This window comes from Onychomys torridus, chromosome 9 (genome assembly GCF_903995425.1).
Source record: "Onychomys torridus chromosome 9, mOncTor1.1, whole genome shotgun sequence".
NCBI classification, from domain to species: Eukaryota; Metazoa; Chordata; class Mammalia; order Rodentia; family Cricetidae; genus Onychomys; species Onychomys torridus.
This window is the reverse complement of record NC_050451.1, coordinates 23,370,866-23,388,718: the sequence shown is the minus strand read 5'-3', so window position 1 is coordinate 23,388,718 and position 17,853 is coordinate 23,370,866. Positions and strand designations below refer to the sequence as shown.

The following is a 17,853-nucleotide window of genomic DNA, read 5'->3' as shown; positions in this document are numbered from 1 at the left end:
TACCGTGTCTGTCCTGAGTACCCGGGGACATTTTCATTTTATGCCCTCCTCACCAGATAACACTTAAGCTTGCTTAAATGTGTCAGTGTTAGAAAGGAGCCAGAGAGTCATGCCATTCACCGAGTAAATCCTAGGAAGAATTGCTGGTTCCTTTGAACAATAAGGCAAATGCGGTGTTATTGTTTCTTCCATGTGATAGCCGAGCGTGCTCGAGTGGGACTTGCACCATTACCCGGGATGAAAGGAACAGACTACATTAATGCTTCCTACATCATGGTGAGAGTCAGCCGTTAACACCTTCCAGTGTAATTGGCTGTATTTATGATTAGGGAGTACATACCACCCCTGTGACTGATTTCATTTTTGAAGTAATTTCTCAATGTATAACATCAAAAGTATAGAAATTTCTGTGCTTGAAACTTTTAACAAAAGATGCCTAAAGGGTGGGAATACAAAAATATCTAAATTAAGGAAAATGCTTCTTAAGGAATTAATTTGATTGTTAATTCACCCAACTAGCTTTTTAAAAAATGTTGAAATTGCTGTTAAGTAAAAACAGCAGGGGTGACTTGCAGTGAATTGCGTGTGGAGAGAAAATTGTCTACACAATGCTCACAGAAGTACAACTTAAAATTAGCCCAACGTACTAAATGCCTTTCTCAGTGTTTTTAGTGAAACCAAAATAATGCTGCCTTGATACATGAATGTATTTTACTACTACAAAGTTGTAGTGACACATACTCAGTCCCTAATTCTCCCTCTCCCTAACTGAAGGGCTATTACAGAAGCAATGAATTCATTATAACCCAGCACCCTCTGCCACACACTACGAAAGATTTCTGGAGGATGATTTGGGATCATAACGCACAGATCATTGTCATGCTGCCAGACAACCAGAGCCTGGTGAGTAGAGTACAGCTGCTGTGTATTAACGAGCCCGTGAGGCGCAGACATAATTTACTGCGATACCTTGTCTGCCATGGCTGTTGTGTCTGTGTATGCTAAGAAGGGCATTTTTGTAGTACTTGAGTCCCTAATACTGTTTATTCTGCTCTTCAGTCACACTGGACTGGATAAAGGCTTTGAAAACAGCCTTTTAGTAAACTCCTTAATATGACTTCAGACTGACTTCTTAGCCACTGCATGGCACTTTCAGAAAATAGGTATCTTATTACATTTATGGTATATGTGACTGTATGAATTAACTTATTTATAGCTGAAAAAAACTGAAATAATGACCTTGTCCAAGAGCATGCAATAATAACTAGACTTGGATTCATACCATCTCCCTGTCCAAAGTTGTGCTTTTAATTATTTTACTATGTGTCCCATCCACCACATCAGAGGAATGGGTCTCAACTAAGTGCTAATAGTGTTTCCTTTCCATGGTCAGGTCCACAGTGAGCCAGGACGGAGAGGCTGTTTAGGTCCCTCCTACAGAGAGGATTTAAGCCTCCCATTCTTTGCCGCCTTTGGTCCTTCTCCATGAAGAGTCTGTATAGGAGATGGGAAAGTACACTTAAAAACAGAAGTACATGTTTCTCCTTAGACCTTATGCATACGTACATTTCAGAATTAGCTGGGTCTTAAAGAAAAGTTATTCTGTAGACATGGAGCCTACATGATAAAAAACCAATGAGGAACTGCCTCTGAATGTCAGATGAATGAGTTTTTAATTAAGAAAGAACAGCCTGTGGTTGAACCCCTAGTCCGGTGACAGTATCTGACTGGGTGCCAGTCAGTAGGAACTTCTTGCTCTGTCGCATTTTGCTCCATCTTCAGGACCCAAGGCTGCTTCTGTGTGATGGGATGACAGCAAGATTGAGACGCTTAAGCTGAAACTGGAGTATAAGTGTTCAAATTAGCTGGCAGCAGGGGCCCAATCTGGTTGGCGTGTGGAAATGGAAGGCATTTAGGGTTGAACTGTTCATTTGTTGGATGAGTCAATATTTTGTTACTGTCATTTAACAGAGGCCACTCGCCACCAAGTTTCTTCCCAGGGCTTGTTTGTGTGGGAAAGCTAGGGGACAATTAGACCCAATGAAGAGATACATGTTATTCTCCAGATAGAATGCAGTGACTGATCTGGAACATGGCACCTCTGAAGCCAGTCTGGAAGACTACCTAAAGTTGGCATCATTTTGTTTTGCTTTTACTACTACTATAACTGGACAACAGTCCAATTTTTAATTGACTTGAAAGTAACTAATCTAATTAAAAAACAGTATTACCAATTCCTTTATATCTAGATAATCTTATACTTTTATATCTAGATGCTCATTTTATGTCTACATACTTTTATGTCTTTATATCTAGATAAGCTTTTACCTGTCTATCTAGATAAGCTTTTCTCTTCATATCTAGATAATCTTTTACCTTTATTTTTAGATAATCTCATACCTTTCAATCTAGATAGTCTTTTTTATTTTTAATTTTTTTTGGTTTTTCGAGACAGGGTTTCTCTAAGTAGCTTTGTGCCTTTTCCTGGATCTCGTTCTGTAGACCAGGCTGACCTCAAACTCACAAAGATCCACCTGGCTCTGCCTCCTGAGTGCTGGGATTAAAGGCGTGCGCCACCCCACCACCCAGCTCTAGATAGTCTTATATCTTTATATCTAGATATTCTTAGACTTTTCTATCTAGATACTCAAATCTTTCTATCTAGATAGTCTTCTATATCTAGATAATCTCTAGAACTTGGGAGACTGAAGCTGAAGGATCAAGAATTGGAGATTATCACCAGCTACCAAGTCTAGCCTGTACTCCACGAGATACTATCTGAAACAGTTATAATAATAAATAACGAAATCTACCAGTGAGAAAGACAGACGGACAATGGAGCAAGCAGCTTAAGACTCTGTGGATGCTGGGGGTTGGGGATTTAGCTCAGTGGTAGAGCACTCGCCTAGCCAGTGCAAGGCCCTGGGTTCGATCCTCAACTCAAAAAAAAAAAAAAAGACTCTGTGGATCTTTACTGGGGGAGGGGAACCTGCAGTGGGGTCTCTAAGATTAGTCAGCCTACCTTACTCTTACAAGCTGGCATAGTCACGGGACAGAAGGGATGGTAGAGAAGGAGGTGTAAAGCTTTCTTTGGGGCCCAAAGTTGGCATTGCTAGGGGAAGCAGGAAGTTGTCAGTTAAAGAATGCCAGGTGATCAATAGACACCTCTCATGGTGGCCACTACTGGGGTTCCAGGGGCAGAGCAGTCACGAATCCAGAAAAATCAGTTATATTACTACTGGAAACCAAATTACCATTGTTAATGGATTTGTCTCAATTTAACAGACAGTGTATACCTGTGACAGAAAGCCTGCTGAATTCAGAAGTTGCTCTTGGATTTGGGACTGTAGTTCAGTTGATAGAGTGCTTGCCTAGCATGTTTGAAGCCCTGGGTTTAATCCCCAGCACCATCTAAAACTCACGGTGACACATGCTTGTAATCTTAGTACTTGCGGAGGGAGAGGCAGGAAGATCAGGAGTTCACCAAGGTCATCCTTGGTATAGCAAGCTCAAGTTCACCCTGGGCTACATGAGCTTCTGCCTCCAAAAAGAACGAGAGAGAGAGAGAGAGAGAGAGAGAGAGAGAGAGAGAGAGAATTTAATTGTTTAATCTATCAAGATGAGTTATTACTCCTAATTCCATGTCTATATTCAGGAGTTTTTTCTGCTTTTGATCTCTTTGACACCTTTAAACAAACTGTATCATCAGCTGTTCCTGTCATGTCCTTTGAGAATACAGACTTACATTGTTCTCATTTTTAAAATATGGAAATAAAGGTTTGGAGATAAGCATGACAAGATAGAATACTAGATAAATTAATCTCTGTGTAGTGGTTAGATTCTGATGCTCCATCCATCTTAACACTATATCCTGAATCTGTTTACAGGGTCATACTTCCATTTCCTTGAACAAAGCATAATAAAACTCACGACAGTTTCAGACTTCTTTTGTATAGACTAAACTCAATTGCTAATCTGCTTCCCCTCATGCTGAGCTTTAAAAATAAAAATGTACTTGGCAATAATGTACATTGAAACTCGAATGGGGTGATAAGTGTCAATGGACTGCTGGCTCATTTCTAATGTGACAATGTGAGCCTAAACAAAGCCTTCTTTGTTGTGAACATCACTCCTGACTTCTGTGATAGGAAGTAGGCATTCTGAGTAAAATGCTCATAAAAACCCCTGTGCTGCAGGCAAATGGGAGTTTCTCTTTTGAGCTCATTAGAGAAAGGAGGAAGAGTATACATCCTCATAATCATATTTCATATAAAAACCATAATTTTCAGGGAGAGAATTCAAGTACCAAGCCTGAATTTCTATTTTTAAACTTAAAATAGATGAACATGTAAAGCTTGCCTGCTTCAAAGCTGAATGAAGACAGACAACTCACTATACATTGGATTATAGACTAATACAACCATATGGAAAACAGTATTCAAATTTCTAAGGAATTATAAAACACCTGCTGGGCATACATTTTCCCCAGAAAGAAGATAAGCACTATGTGAAGTGGCCACACTCGAGCGTTCTCTGCAGCATTGTGCACAAGAGCCAAAATATAGAAACAACCTAAATGTCTTACAGATGCATATTTTCTGGCCCCAAGAAAGAATGAGATCTAGTTTTTGCCACAGATTGAGCTCAGAGAACCCTGCACTAAGTTAAATAAGCCATACAAAGGAAGAAAACATTCTACAATCCACATTAATAAAAACAATTCAAAGATACAGAACTAACAAGATGGTGATTGGAGTGGGGTAGGTCAGAAGACACAAAGCATGTATGTAGAATGAGTAAATCTAGAGTTCATGTACCACCTAAAAATTCAAAGTAATAAAATTGTACTATACTTAGCATTTATGGTAAATGATACTGTAGTTGTTGCCACAAAAGATATATATAATCTTTTGATATATATGATATATATAATGATATACAATATCATTTACCATAAATGTTAAGTATAGTACAATTTTATTACTTAGAGTTTTATATATGCATATATATATATATATATATATATATGTAAAGTGATAATCCATTTATTTAGTTGACTTTAGTAAACATCACTATCTGTTCTATAACATGCATTATATTTCAAAATACACAATAACATTTATTTTTAAAACATCATTACTAATTACGTGTAAACTAAAGCAACTGTAAATTAACAAAACTAAATGAATGTTAGCTAATCCCTGGCTTTGCCCTGTCTATCATAACTGAGGGCACTTGTCACCTACGGGTAGTACATCCTCTTTAAAGCAGTCATTTGGGTTGTTATGACAAGAGAGATGGGCTATACAATGGTTTTTATCGAAGTACAATTTATAATAGACTACACTAACATTAGAAACGACTAGATGGGGTTAATAATTCTGTAAAATCAATATAAAAGAACTTGAATGGTTTGGGAGATGGCAAATATGAGGAATCAGGTTGCAAGAACACTGAAAAACAAATATTTGGTAACACTGTAAAATAATTTGTTTTCCTGGTTCCCAAAGGCAGAAGATGAGTTTGTGTACTGGCCAAGTCGAGAAGAATCCATGAACTGTGAGGCCTTTACTGTTACCCTTATCAGCAAAGACAGGCTGTGCCTGTCTAATGAAGAACAAATTATCATCCATGACTTTATCCTTGAAGCTACACAGGTAACTTAAACCACATTTCCTCCCCAGTTGACCAACTCGGGCCCTGTGGCATCCTTGTAAGTAATACTAAAGTGATTTTACTGCCTTCGAGATAGGCCAGCTGTTTGAGTAAGACTAAATATGTGCATTTCCATTTTTCCTGCTCTCAAATGTTTGCTTTTTCCAGTTGGGTAGATGAAATGTAACAGTCTCTGGTTCAGCATGCGTACACATAGATCTTTTGGCTTAATGATAAGTGTATGAGATAACATTCAATACAGGAGAGAAATGCTGCCTGCTTTGACATCAGAAACATAGCCTTGTGATGTGTTATAAAGACAACACTTTAATAATCATTCTTTTCACATATAATAACAACCTTCTTAGAAGGACAAGAGACACTCTGTGTATCAGCAGTTTAAATGATACCTTCATTCTGGTGAGGGAGCCTGCCCACAGGAGTTTTCCCTGCTGGCTGGCAGCTGGGGCAGAGATGGGTAGGTGTTCCCGGGGACTGGCTGTGTCCCAGGGCTGGGTCCTTGAGCCCCTCCCTTCTTTCTTTCCTATTACAGGTCAGAGTTATAGCAGTGGAGCATAATGTCTCTTATAGGCTTTTTGTTTTGTTTTGTCTTGTCTGCCTGATTAAAGAGGGCCTACTGTTCACTGGCCTGGTGTCTGTTGATGGCAGGTGGGTCTTGTGCAGTTTGGGCAACAGAACACTGTTCAGAGTTTCCTGTGATATGTGCTTTCTAGGGAGCAGGCTTCAGCCACTTGAGTATAGAAGTGAATTACAGGTGGAGCTATGATCCTGTCTTATTGGTTGCAGGATGACTATGTACTGGAAGTTCGGCACTTCCAGTGCCCCAAATGGCCCAACCCAGATGCCCCCATAAGCAGTACCTTTGAGCTGATCAACGTCATCAAGGAAGAGGCCTTAGCACGGGATGGTCCCGCTATCGTTCATGACGAGTATGTATCTGATATGTTAAATTCTGCAACTGCTCTTATTGGAGTCCTACAGAAATTGAAAGGGAACACCTCCCTCTCTCTGCTTTCGACACTTCATGTTATTTCTGTGGGGTACATACATATGCAAAAGCATTGTGGTTGTGTTTTAATTGGTCAGATTTTGCCAGGCTCTAAGTATTCCTAGCGTGTATGATGTAGAAGCGGAAATACTACACCAGAAAGTAAGCCACTTCTTAACTTGGGGGCAGGCAACCCTAACAGTAATATGTGGTATTCTCAGCCTGCGGTATTCACCTGCTCAAGTCTGTTCTATTCCCAGGCTAGTTTGTTCCTACCCAGGATGCCTGCAGCATACATAATCTTTTGAGATGGTCATAGATAGAACAGACACTTTACTCAAATAATGACAACCAGTTTCCTGTGTAACTAAGCTAGTTTCATTTAATAATTCTTAAAGTGTGATCCGAGAACCCTTTGGGTTGTATATCCAAGGTCTTTGCAGGAGATCAGAAATATCAAGCTATATAATACACTATACATTAATATATATAAAACAAAGAGACCATCTGCCTTGTTCACTGCCTGTCATGAATATATAGACATTTCCAGAACTACTTGACATGTAATAAAACTGTCACTCAAGATGAGCAGAAGGGTAACATTTTCTCAGTTTCAATTCCTAATACCTTAAATGGCCTAAATAAGTGGAAATTTGGTCTTGAGATCAAGGACTGAAGACTGGTAAGAAATTCCGTAACAAAATACATTGACTGGTCTCTACTGTTGCAAAGTCACCCACAAGTCACACCTGCTTAGCATTACTAAGCACATGGTTTATGGTGTTTACTCTGTGTTACGGGGAACAGGCACAGGGAGGAAGGTACTTAGAGCCTGGAGAGATTCGCAGACACTGTCAGCTAGCATCAGCCATGCCATTTATGGGATCTAGATGAAAATGCAGACATCTCTCCTTTAAAGACACAAAGAATCTCGGGGCAACTGTCAGGCTCTGAGCACTCAGGACTCCCCTGAGTGAGGAAGTCCATTGAGACACAGGAGCCCAGCAGTGCTGGGGCTCAAGGCACCTCTGTTCAGCCAGTCCATGCTGCCTCCCTCTGGTTGTTCCTGTTGCCTCTCTCTCTCCCGCTCAGGCTGTGCTGTAACCCTTTCCTGCTTTCTTTTCTCACTCACTCCCACACTTTAATAGGATCTTAGATTCGGGGGTTGTTGGGTTTGTTTGTTTGTATGGGCGTTGTTATAAATCTTGCGGTGTAAGACTGGTCCACCTGGAACTCCTGGTGCTCCTTTTGCCTTCGCCTCCCAGGTGCTAGGGTTCCGCCATGCTGGATACCAAGTGATTTTCGATTTGAACTTGCACTGCCACCCCTCCCTCCAGAGGGCAGACTCTGGCTGCAACCCTGCTTTTCTTCCTATCCTCCCGACTTCTAAGGAAATTCTACCTCTTCACGGTGATGTAACTTGGGATGGCATTCCCAGCTATAGTCCACACACCCCCTCTTTCTCTCTCCCTCCCCCTCCTTTCCTCCCCTCCCCTTATTGAAAATAGATTTTTTTCCTTACAGTTATATTTGGGTCATTTTTTAAAAAAGATTTATTTATTATATATACAGTGTTCTGCCTGCATGTATCCCTGTAGGCCAGATGAGGGCACCAGATCTCATTACAGATGGTTGTGAGCCACTATGTGGTTGCTGGGGATTGAACTCAGGACCTCTGGAAAAGCAGCCAGTGCTCTTAAATCCTGAGCCATCTCTCCAGCCCTTGGGTCATGTTTTCCCTTCTCCAACTCCTTTAACTTCTTCCTCACTTCCCTACCCATCCAGATCTGTCTTTCTGTCTCTTCTTAGAAAACAAATAAGCTTGGAGGTGTGGGTAAGCCAGCCCAGAAATTATGAGCATGGGAGAGTGGGCCCCATTATTCATCTGTCATGTGGCAGCATGGGACGAAGAGAAATGCCCCTCACCCTTCCCCCCTGCTAACCATCAACCCCTGAGGCAGGTGGGAGAGCTGCCCCTGAGGTCATAAGAACAGGAGAGCTGGCCCTGAAGGTGTAGGTGTGGGAGAACTGACCCTAAGGACATGAGAGCAGGAGAACTGGCTCCACCCCTTGCTTATCACTGCAAGGGGTGAACTAGCCAGGATAGTGCTGTAAAGTTCACCATGGTGGTGATCACAGGGAGAGCTGGCTGGCTGAGCAACTACCCAGGGTTATGAGTTGACCCACCCCAATATCCACCCCATCTGTGATCTGCTAGAGCATGTGAAGGAAGCATGCAGATCCAAAGCTGCAGGATTTCCAGGAGGAGTCCTAGTGAGGAGCCCAGCATCAATCGTACAGCAGAAGCCAGAGGCCTCGAACCAGACCAATGACTCTTTGCAATGAACACTTGCAAGTAGAGATGTGTGGATAAAAGGATAAAAAGATTTATTAGATGACATACTACAGCTTCTATGATGAGACTAATTTTTTTTCTCTTAACTTTTATTTTATTTTATTTTGGTGGGGAGGTTGCAAGGGCAGAGGACAGATATGAAGGGACAGGAAAATGAATGTGATCGAGATGCATGATGTGAAAGACACAAAGGATAAATAAAAAGAAAGTTAAAAAGATAAGAAATCAGTATCTAAGGAATAACAATAAAATGATATATGATAAAACAGAAATTTGGAATAAGACAAATAGAAAAAGAGCCAAAGAAAATGCACAAGAAACACCTATAGACACAGAGACACACTTTCCACACACAGGAATCTCATAGAAACACAAAACCAGAAGCCATAATCTATACACAAAGGAGCTGTAAGAGGAAAAAAAGGAAAATAAATATGCCCTGATACAGCATTGTAAGACAAAGAAACTCAGAAGATGCTATTGCGTTCATTTTCTGTTTGCTGGACATGAGGCCTACCCATCAGAGTGGTTGGCTTCCCCAGTGACACTGCCTTGTAAAAAACTAATTTTTCATTTGCAAGTAGTTATCAGTTGGCACTAGCTTCTGGGTTAGGGACAGAGTACGTGTTTACTTTGTTTCTTAGCTCTAGGAGCCCATCTGGTGCAGACCCTTGCAGGCCCTGTGCATGATGCCTCGGTTTCTGAATTCCTATGTGCTTTTCAGTCATGTTGTGTTTAGAAGGTCTGTTTCCTTGGTGTCCTCCATCCCCTTTGGCTATTACACTCTTCTGTTTCCTCTTCTGCAGAGTTCCAAGTGCTGAGGGGAGGGATTTGATGGAAGCATCTGGTTTAGAGCTGAGTGTTCCAAGGTCTATCATTCTGTGCATATTGTCTGCATGTAGATCTCTGTTTGTTCCCATCACTACAAAAGGAACTTCTCTGATGATGGCTGAGCAAGGCAATGACCTATGAGTATAAAGAACGTCATTAAGAGTCGTTTTATTGCTGTGTTCCTTTAGCAGAACAATAGTATTTGGTTTTCCCCAGGTCCCTGGTCAATCCAGTCTCAGGTTCTTGGCCATCCGAGCAGTGTCGGATGTGGGCTCCACCTCATGGAAGGCCTGAAGTCCCATCAGAGCTTGGTTGGTTACTCCACAAACTCTGTGCCACCAGTGCACCAGTGCATCTTGCAAGCAGGTCACCACTGTAGATAAGAGCTTGCAGCTGGGTTGGTGTTTACCTTTCTCCTTTGCTAGCATGTCATGCCAAGTACCTTCTAGTACCACGTCAACATTCCCAGCTGCAATCTTAGAAACAATTCTAAAGGTATAATAATTGTGCCTTTTATGGCCATAGATGTTATGCACACTAGACATGGACCATCAACACAATCCAAGTACTTTGGCATTTTTTTTTTAAATAGCACTAAATCAGAATTACTTTTAACTAGAGAAAGTGGCGAGCTGGCTTCCAAAGTGAGTGGATTTGTAGCTATTGTGTAATAATGTAGCCTGTGTTTCTCAGATCACTTTGTACCAAGTCTGTGTAGTTCTGAACACAAATCTGTGAAACTCAACAAATATCATCCAGTCCTACATAATGCATAAAGTTCTAAAAGAGAATGGCCTTTATTTCCTTCAATCTTCCTTTATTCTAGTGTTAGGTGTGTAGGTACACTTGATTTTAGATTCTAGGACTTTCCTTGTGTGTGAACATCACAGTTGTCCTTGCACAAAACTAGAGACATCTATCTCATTATAACCACTCAATGTGTTAGAACTACCACTATGTATATTACCTGTCCTTGACAAAAATGCTAAACAGCATGTGTATTAAGAATGGCCAGTGGAAGCCCAGCAATGGTGGTGCAGGCCTTTAACCTCACTTTGGAGGCAGAGGCAGGCAGAGCTCTACAAGTTCAAGGCCAGTCTTGAACAAAGCAAGTTCCAGAACAGCCAGGACTATTACACAGAGAAACCCAGCCTCAACACCCTCAAAAAAAAAAAAAAAAAGAAAGGCAGCCAACCTACATGCAAACATACTGCATAAGCAGACCATGGTTATCTCGCTGCTCTGTCTGACTGGCTTGAGCTAATCTTTAAGAAGAGCTAGGAAAATAAAGAGGGGGGGTCTTAAGTTTAATCATTTCATTAGAACCAGCTAAGTAAAGGTTAAATTGTTTCCTTCATAAAACCAAGTCAGTACAAATGGGTTTTTTTGTTTTGTTTTTTTTTAAAATACTATGTGAAAATACTCAACTTAGTACAACTTAGAATCTGATAAAAGAGAACACAATGAGAAAGGACCAATAAAACAACAACAGATCCATCATAGTGGATATTAAAATAATATATTTAGAGAGCCAGTGGAAGAGTTTGTGAAATAATTACAAACACATACTATGAACCAGTTAATTAACACCTAAAAATGAAAATGCTGCTGTTAAAAATGAAAGGGAAATGCTAGTGGCTCCATTCCACAGAGAAGCCCTGTCTCCAAAACCGAAGGAAGGAAGGAAGGAGGGAGGGAGGGAGGGAGGGAGGGAGGGAAGGAGGAAGGGAGGGAGGGAAGGAAGGAAGGAAGGAAGCAAGCCCTGTCTCAAAAAACCTAAATAAATAATGGAAAAAAAAATAATGCCCATTCATACCCCCACCAATACTTCAGCAAAGAAAATAAGCCATCATCCTTAACCAGATATCATTTACAAGAAGGCCATCACACATGCTTTTATTTTTTATTCAAAATGTGACTAGCTTGACCATAAAAGATCATGAGTATGCCTGCTTCCAGTGCTGGCACAGTAAGCATTTCAGGGTCTAACCAAGGTAGTAAACCACAAAGACGAGAATAAACATCAAGAGGCAAAGCCCACCATCCAGAAAGCCCATCACCTAGAGAGCCCATTACCACCCAGAGAGCCCACACCACCCAGAGAGCCCATCACTACCCAGAGAGCCAATCACCACCCAGAGAGCTCATCACCCAGAAAGCCCACCCCACCCAGAGAGCCCATCAGCACACAGAGAACCCACACCACCCAGAGAGCCCATCACCACCCAGAGAGCCCATCACCACACAGAGAGCCCATCACCCAGAGAGCCCATCACCACCCAGAGAGCCCATCATCACCCAGAGAGCCCACACCACCCAGAGAGCCCATCACCTAGAGAGCCTATACCACCCAGAGAGCCCATCACCTAGAGAGCCTATACCACCCAGAGAGCCCATCACCCAGAGAGCCTACAAATTACTGGAGTTCTGCTGTGTGACTGTCTACAAGCTCACTTTATCAACGTAATTAACATCTCTGTACACCAACTGAAGGTGAACAGACAGTGACTCAAGAAGCCATTCTGAGGAGTAGCAGAGTGTTCGTTATTAAGTGGTTCTGTTTACTGTGCAAGAAAAACCACACGGCACAACAGAACCCATTATGCGTCTATTAGGGAAGGAGAACAGGGGGTAGTGCTTAGGCCTATGAAAATGGTCATGCAAGGATAGAGGGGGGGGGTCTGTGACCTGCTTTTTATGGATTCCCCTGCACATGCACATATGGGCTTACATAGTTATGCCACGCATACACATAGATTATGTGATCACACTGCATGAAAATTACGTGACCACCAGTGCACGGATTACGTATGACATAAGGCCCAAATGACTAAGCATCTTGCCTGGCTACTGGACAGCGCATATGCGGTCATGTAGCTAGTGGAGTGGCCAGGAATTCCAACACAGAGACTCTGTGAACCCAGGAATTAACCTAAAACACAGTGTGCAAGGATAGAGAAGAAACTCTGAAGCCCAAGTGACCTGAATAAAAGAGAAAGGGCATGCTGTGGGTGAAGAGAAAAGCAAAGACTGAAAAGGCATGGCTTTCCTCGAACTCATCCATATATCCATGCAGTGTAGCAAAAATCCTAACAACAGTATTTGTTCCTTGATAGTCTGGTTCCAAAAATCACTGTAAAATGGGGTAGAGTGGGATGGAAAGTTACAAGTATTTTGAAATGAATATGAAGTGAAAATTTGCAGTGTACAAGTTTGGGGGCCTAGCAGCAGGAGGCATTTATAACCTATACTTGAAACATGAAAAATAAAATTAGAAGATATAAAAGAAAATCTTCACAGACAGAATTCTCAAACAGAATCCCCCTGCCCCAAAATAAAAGATAACCTTGATTTATGTTTAAACTGTATTGTATTCCAGGGAAACAAAAGTGATCATAAACAATGTTTATAAAAACTAAAGAAAGCAGAAATACTTGGAACATGTATGAGAAATACTATAAAGTCATTTATAAAACCATTTGAAAGAAACAAACCTAACAGATGTATCCAAAGTTTATTAGTGAGGGAAGCTCAGAAGAATAAATAGAGATGGTTATTAAAAAAACATATTAAAGACCTTCTTCATAGTCAAGGAAGTCACTCATCAACTTCACAAAGGCTTTTAAAGTTTAAAATGAAAAATTAGTATCCCACCTGGGAAGATTATGAACAGGTAGGTGATGGTCACTTTGAGGGAGGGCCATATGGCAGTATCTTTGAAACTTAAAATGTAATGTGAAGTTGGTTTTAGAAGTTCTGACTCATTTTGAGCCACATACATTCATACATGCTAGCCGTAAGTTCTTAGACCTTCACCATTAGGTGACTGCTGTGCAAACATCACAGCGTGAGTGATGTAGCCACCTCTTATGGCTGCAACGCGACTCCACTGCGTTCGCTGTATGTGACTGATATCAAAGTAGTCTGTTTAAACCAGCATTACCACAGACATCGGTGTGCACACTGGGATATTTCTAGGTTATGATGTCATTGACAGTAGGAATTCCCAGCTGCATTCTGATCTTACCGGCCGATCGTAACGTAGTCTGTGGTTAGCAAAAACAACATTATGCAGTGATTGATTTTTTTTTTTCATTCAACTTATCTGATTAAGGGCTGGAGAGATGGTTCAGCTAGTAAGGGTCAGGGTCACAACCGAATGGACATTTGATATGCTTATGAACATCGAAAAATGAGGGCCCTGTTTATTGAATAGGAAATAGTCACACTTCTCATTTTTTTTACCTATTGTAATATGTCTTATCCAACACTAAATCTGTAATGTTTCCAAGTCTCTTTTGAACCTTTTGTTTCATATTAGATGTTAAGCTGAGTTTCTATTGGAGCATTTGGCGAAAATGTCACCTCTATGTAAACTTCTAGATTCCCCCCCCAATCTAATATTTTAATTCATTTTGTCTGGAATAGACACCAGCCCAGCGTACTTAATTACTAGGAAAGTATGAGGTGGTACGTGCCGTCTCCTCCATGCAGTCCATTCATACATCTGAAGTCACATCTTTCTCTTCTCCTCCCCAGGTATGGAGCAGTTTCTGCAGGAATGCTATGTGCCCTTACCACGTTGTCCCAGCAGCTAGAGAATGAAAATGCTGTGGATGTCTTCCAGGTGGCAAAAATGATCAATCTGATGAGACCTGGAGTATTCACAGACATTGTAAGTAGTTTGCATGTGTGTTAAATCTATCAGATGATCCTCAGATCTGTCCTATCGACCAGAGGTTCTCAACTAGGGCTGTCACCAGAAGACATCTGGCAGTATCTGGAGACTTACTGGTTTTCACAACTGGACAAAGGTTCTGTGGCATTTAGTGTGTAAAGGCCAAGGCTAGGGTAAACACCCTACCATGCACAAGACAACCCTTGCCAACACAGAATTATCTAACTCAAATATCAGTAATGGTGTAGTTTAAAAGACAGCTCTGCTTAAGAGTACAGTGTTGTCCAGTTACAAAACAGGGATATTCCATTATCTTATGAGCTACCAACCCTGAAACAGGTTCTATGCTAACAAAGCAGAATGATATGAAAAAGGTGTCAAGTTCAGTGATTCAAGTGGTTGCTTTTAAAGTTTCTTAGATAAGATTTCTGCTATTCTTGTCTCTCTGGGAGTGGTTTTAGAAGTATATTTTGATCAGTATTTGCTTTTTTTTTTTTTTTTTTTTTTGGTTTTTCGAGACAGGGTTTCTCTGTGTAGCTTTGCAGCTTTCCTGGAACTCACTTGGTAGCCCAGGCTGGCCTTGAACTCACAGAGATCCATCTGGCTCTGCCTCCCAAGTGCTGGGATTAAAGGCATGCGCCATCACTGCCCGGCAAACATCATCATCATCATCATCATCATCATTATTATTATTATTATTTTGGTGGAGCTGAGGATCAAACCCAGGGCCTTGCACTTGCTAGGCAAGCACTAGCACTCTACCACTGAGCTAAATCCCCAACCCCCAGTATTTGCATCTTAGATAAAATGTCTGACCCTCTGTTCCCTCCTGTCTTCCAGGAACAATACCAGTTTGTCTACAAAGCAATGCTCAGCTTAGTCAGCACTAAAGAAAATGGAAATGGTCCCATGACAGGGGACAAAAATGGTGCTGTGCTAACTGCAGAAGAGTCAGACCCTGCCGAGAGCATGGAGTCTCTGGTGTGACCGGACCCCAGAAAGGGCGCTTCATTTGTAAACTTCTGAGACTTGTAAAGACAGAACTTTTTTGAGGCCTTTTTTGCCAGACTCTAGGTTATACAATAACCCAGTTACTTTTTTACACTGATAAAAGTTTTGATATTTATTTTTTGCCATTTTATGTCTTAATGGTATCCTACTGAGCATTTGCACCTCTTCATTTCACACAGTGAAACGCAAGTTTACCTAGTTTGCACTATATGATCAGTGTTACTGCCTATAATCTAATGCTACAGCAAACCCTGATGTGACATTCCATGACAACATACATGCTACTATTGTTTCCGTGCAGTGAAGGTCTTCGTTATGACAGTGAATCTCAGTTTTGTTGTTATTCTAAAGCAACTGCGTTTCCCCCGCAGGCAGCCCTGTCCTTTCTCAGTCTCCCTCTATTTTTAGGCACTGTTCAGTACTACATGCCTTCTGTTTCCATGGCGTGGATGGGCACTGTTTCCTTTTGCAGGACAGCAGGTTGATGGGAGCCCTAAGAAGTCTGTTAATGTTAGTTCCATTTGTAGTGGTTGAGGACTCCACTGAGAAGTAAAGAGGGCTTAAGAGTTGCTTCATGTGAACATCTCTTATTAGTTATCAAGTTATATCCACAGTTGAAATGTGTCAAAATAAAGAATCATTCTGTATTACAGATTTCACAGTAGCTATGTGAACAGTGTGTGTTATTTCCACTTTGACTCTGAAGTAGCTACACTCTAAAATCGGGGCTGTCTTTTACAATGGAAAGGTGGCAGGCACTATTTCATACAACTGACTTAGGACACCCTTTAGTTAATCTCCACTAAGGCTTTTTGGTATATAGTACCATACCTCACTGTAGCTACAACAACAGAAAAAAACAGTTATTTAAATTTAAATGTAGTGTTCAAAAACCCCCTACTAACTACTCCTATAGCAATCTAATAAAAAAAAACTACTTATAGACAGCATTCTTTTCTTCCTTTATTTATTTATTTTTGCCAAATGTTTTAATAATCTCTTAATTACATAATACTTTACTTAAGATTGAAATGGAAATATATTTGGGGCTAAATTCCTACAGATGAATTGGTCTTATTTGGAGAGAGAAATCTGAGTCTTAAAGGGAAAGTTCAGTTTTTGAATGAAAGGTGATGTCTCCACTTTAGAGTAGGTTTCATGAGGAGAGTTGAGGCTGTTCAGGAGCAGATGCGCATCTGTAAAGGTGACCGTAGTCCATAGTCAGCGCTCGCTCTGGCTGGAGCTGATCTCAGCCCATAGTACATCATGGGGAAACTGGAAGCATTATTAAGAAATTTCATTTGAGTTTGTTTAAAACAAAACCAAGCCAAACCCACTGTGCTATTCACCAAGATCTGTATCTTCCTTTTCATGTGTCCTTTCTGTTAGACTTGAAATCATCCCCCAAGATTGGGCCCGTGAAGAACAGGGTTTGATTTCCTTATTATGCCAGGAAGCTTGACCACGATGCCCTGCGCCTGCCGTCACTATTGGGGCAGCATTGCTGTGGGAATGAGGCTTTGTTCTTCTTGAGTTGTTTGTCTGAAACTAGTCACAGAAGTGCTGGAGAACAGAGCTAAGGAGAGGGTCACAGGCCGAGTCCAAGGGTTTCAGTGCATGGGCCAGGCCCATGGAGTCCCATGAAGATAATTAGTGCAGACTAACCTGAGCTTTTGAACACACAGAGAACCAAGAAGGTGGCTTTCAGGAATGGTGACCAGTTAAGCAGAGTCTGTAAGGTGTCTGCTAGACAGCACATTGAGCACATTTACTAACACACACACACACACACACACACACACACACACACACACACACACCACCAGAGGTGTCACCCTGCACAATTCAAAGACTGACTGTAGATACAACTCTAGGGCTGAGCAAAACAATGAAGGAAAAAGATTCAGATCATGGTAAGAACTTGAATTTCCTAGCCAATTAAGCATTCTTTTTGCTGTACACAGATCTGATATTAGCTGATGTTTTTCAGTTAGATGCTCCGTGGTTCTGCCATTCGGAATTAACATTTGAGTTGGAATTCACAGTCTCACAATTTCCCCTTAATAAAAGTAACATTGTTTAGAGGACAAATAGCAAGTATTACTTTCTGTGCTATTCACACAGGAGATTGGATTTGTGGAATTGCATACTCCTCACAACTCTGGGAATGTCTCTTACATGAGAGAGAGAATAAGGAGGAACGAGGCGTGAAATAAGTAGAACAGAAATAAAATCAAGGTGGATCAGAGGCTCTCTGTGGGAAGCCTGTATATCTACAGCAGGCTTGAACCAAAGCCTGCAAATCCCAGCCTG

General features: G+C 41.2%; 1 protein-coding gene across 2 annotated transcripts in view; it reads left to right on the top strand.

Annotated features, from left to right (window-relative positions):
• Nucleotides 1-16,490, top strand: part of Ptprg (protein tyrosine phosphatase receptor type G) — a 697,305-nt gene extending 680,815 nt beyond the window's left edge. For both annotated transcript variants that reach the window (XM_036200071.1, XM_036200070.1), the window contains 6 exons: nt 200-276; nt 775-903; nt 5,511-5,657; nt 6,463-6,605; nt 14,391-14,526; nt 15,370-16,490. In XM_036200071.1, the coding sequence (XP_036055964.1) occupies nt 200-276; nt 775-903; nt 5,511-5,657; nt 6,463-6,605; nt 14,391-14,526; nt 15,370-15,516 (779 nt within the window). In that variant the 3' untranslated portion in view covers nt 15,517-16,490. The remainder of the gene's footprint in view (nt 1-199; nt 277-774; nt 904-5,510; nt 5,658-6,462; nt 6,606-14,390; nt 14,527-15,369) is intronic.
• Nucleotides 16,491-17,853: the final 1,363 nt, after the last annotated feature.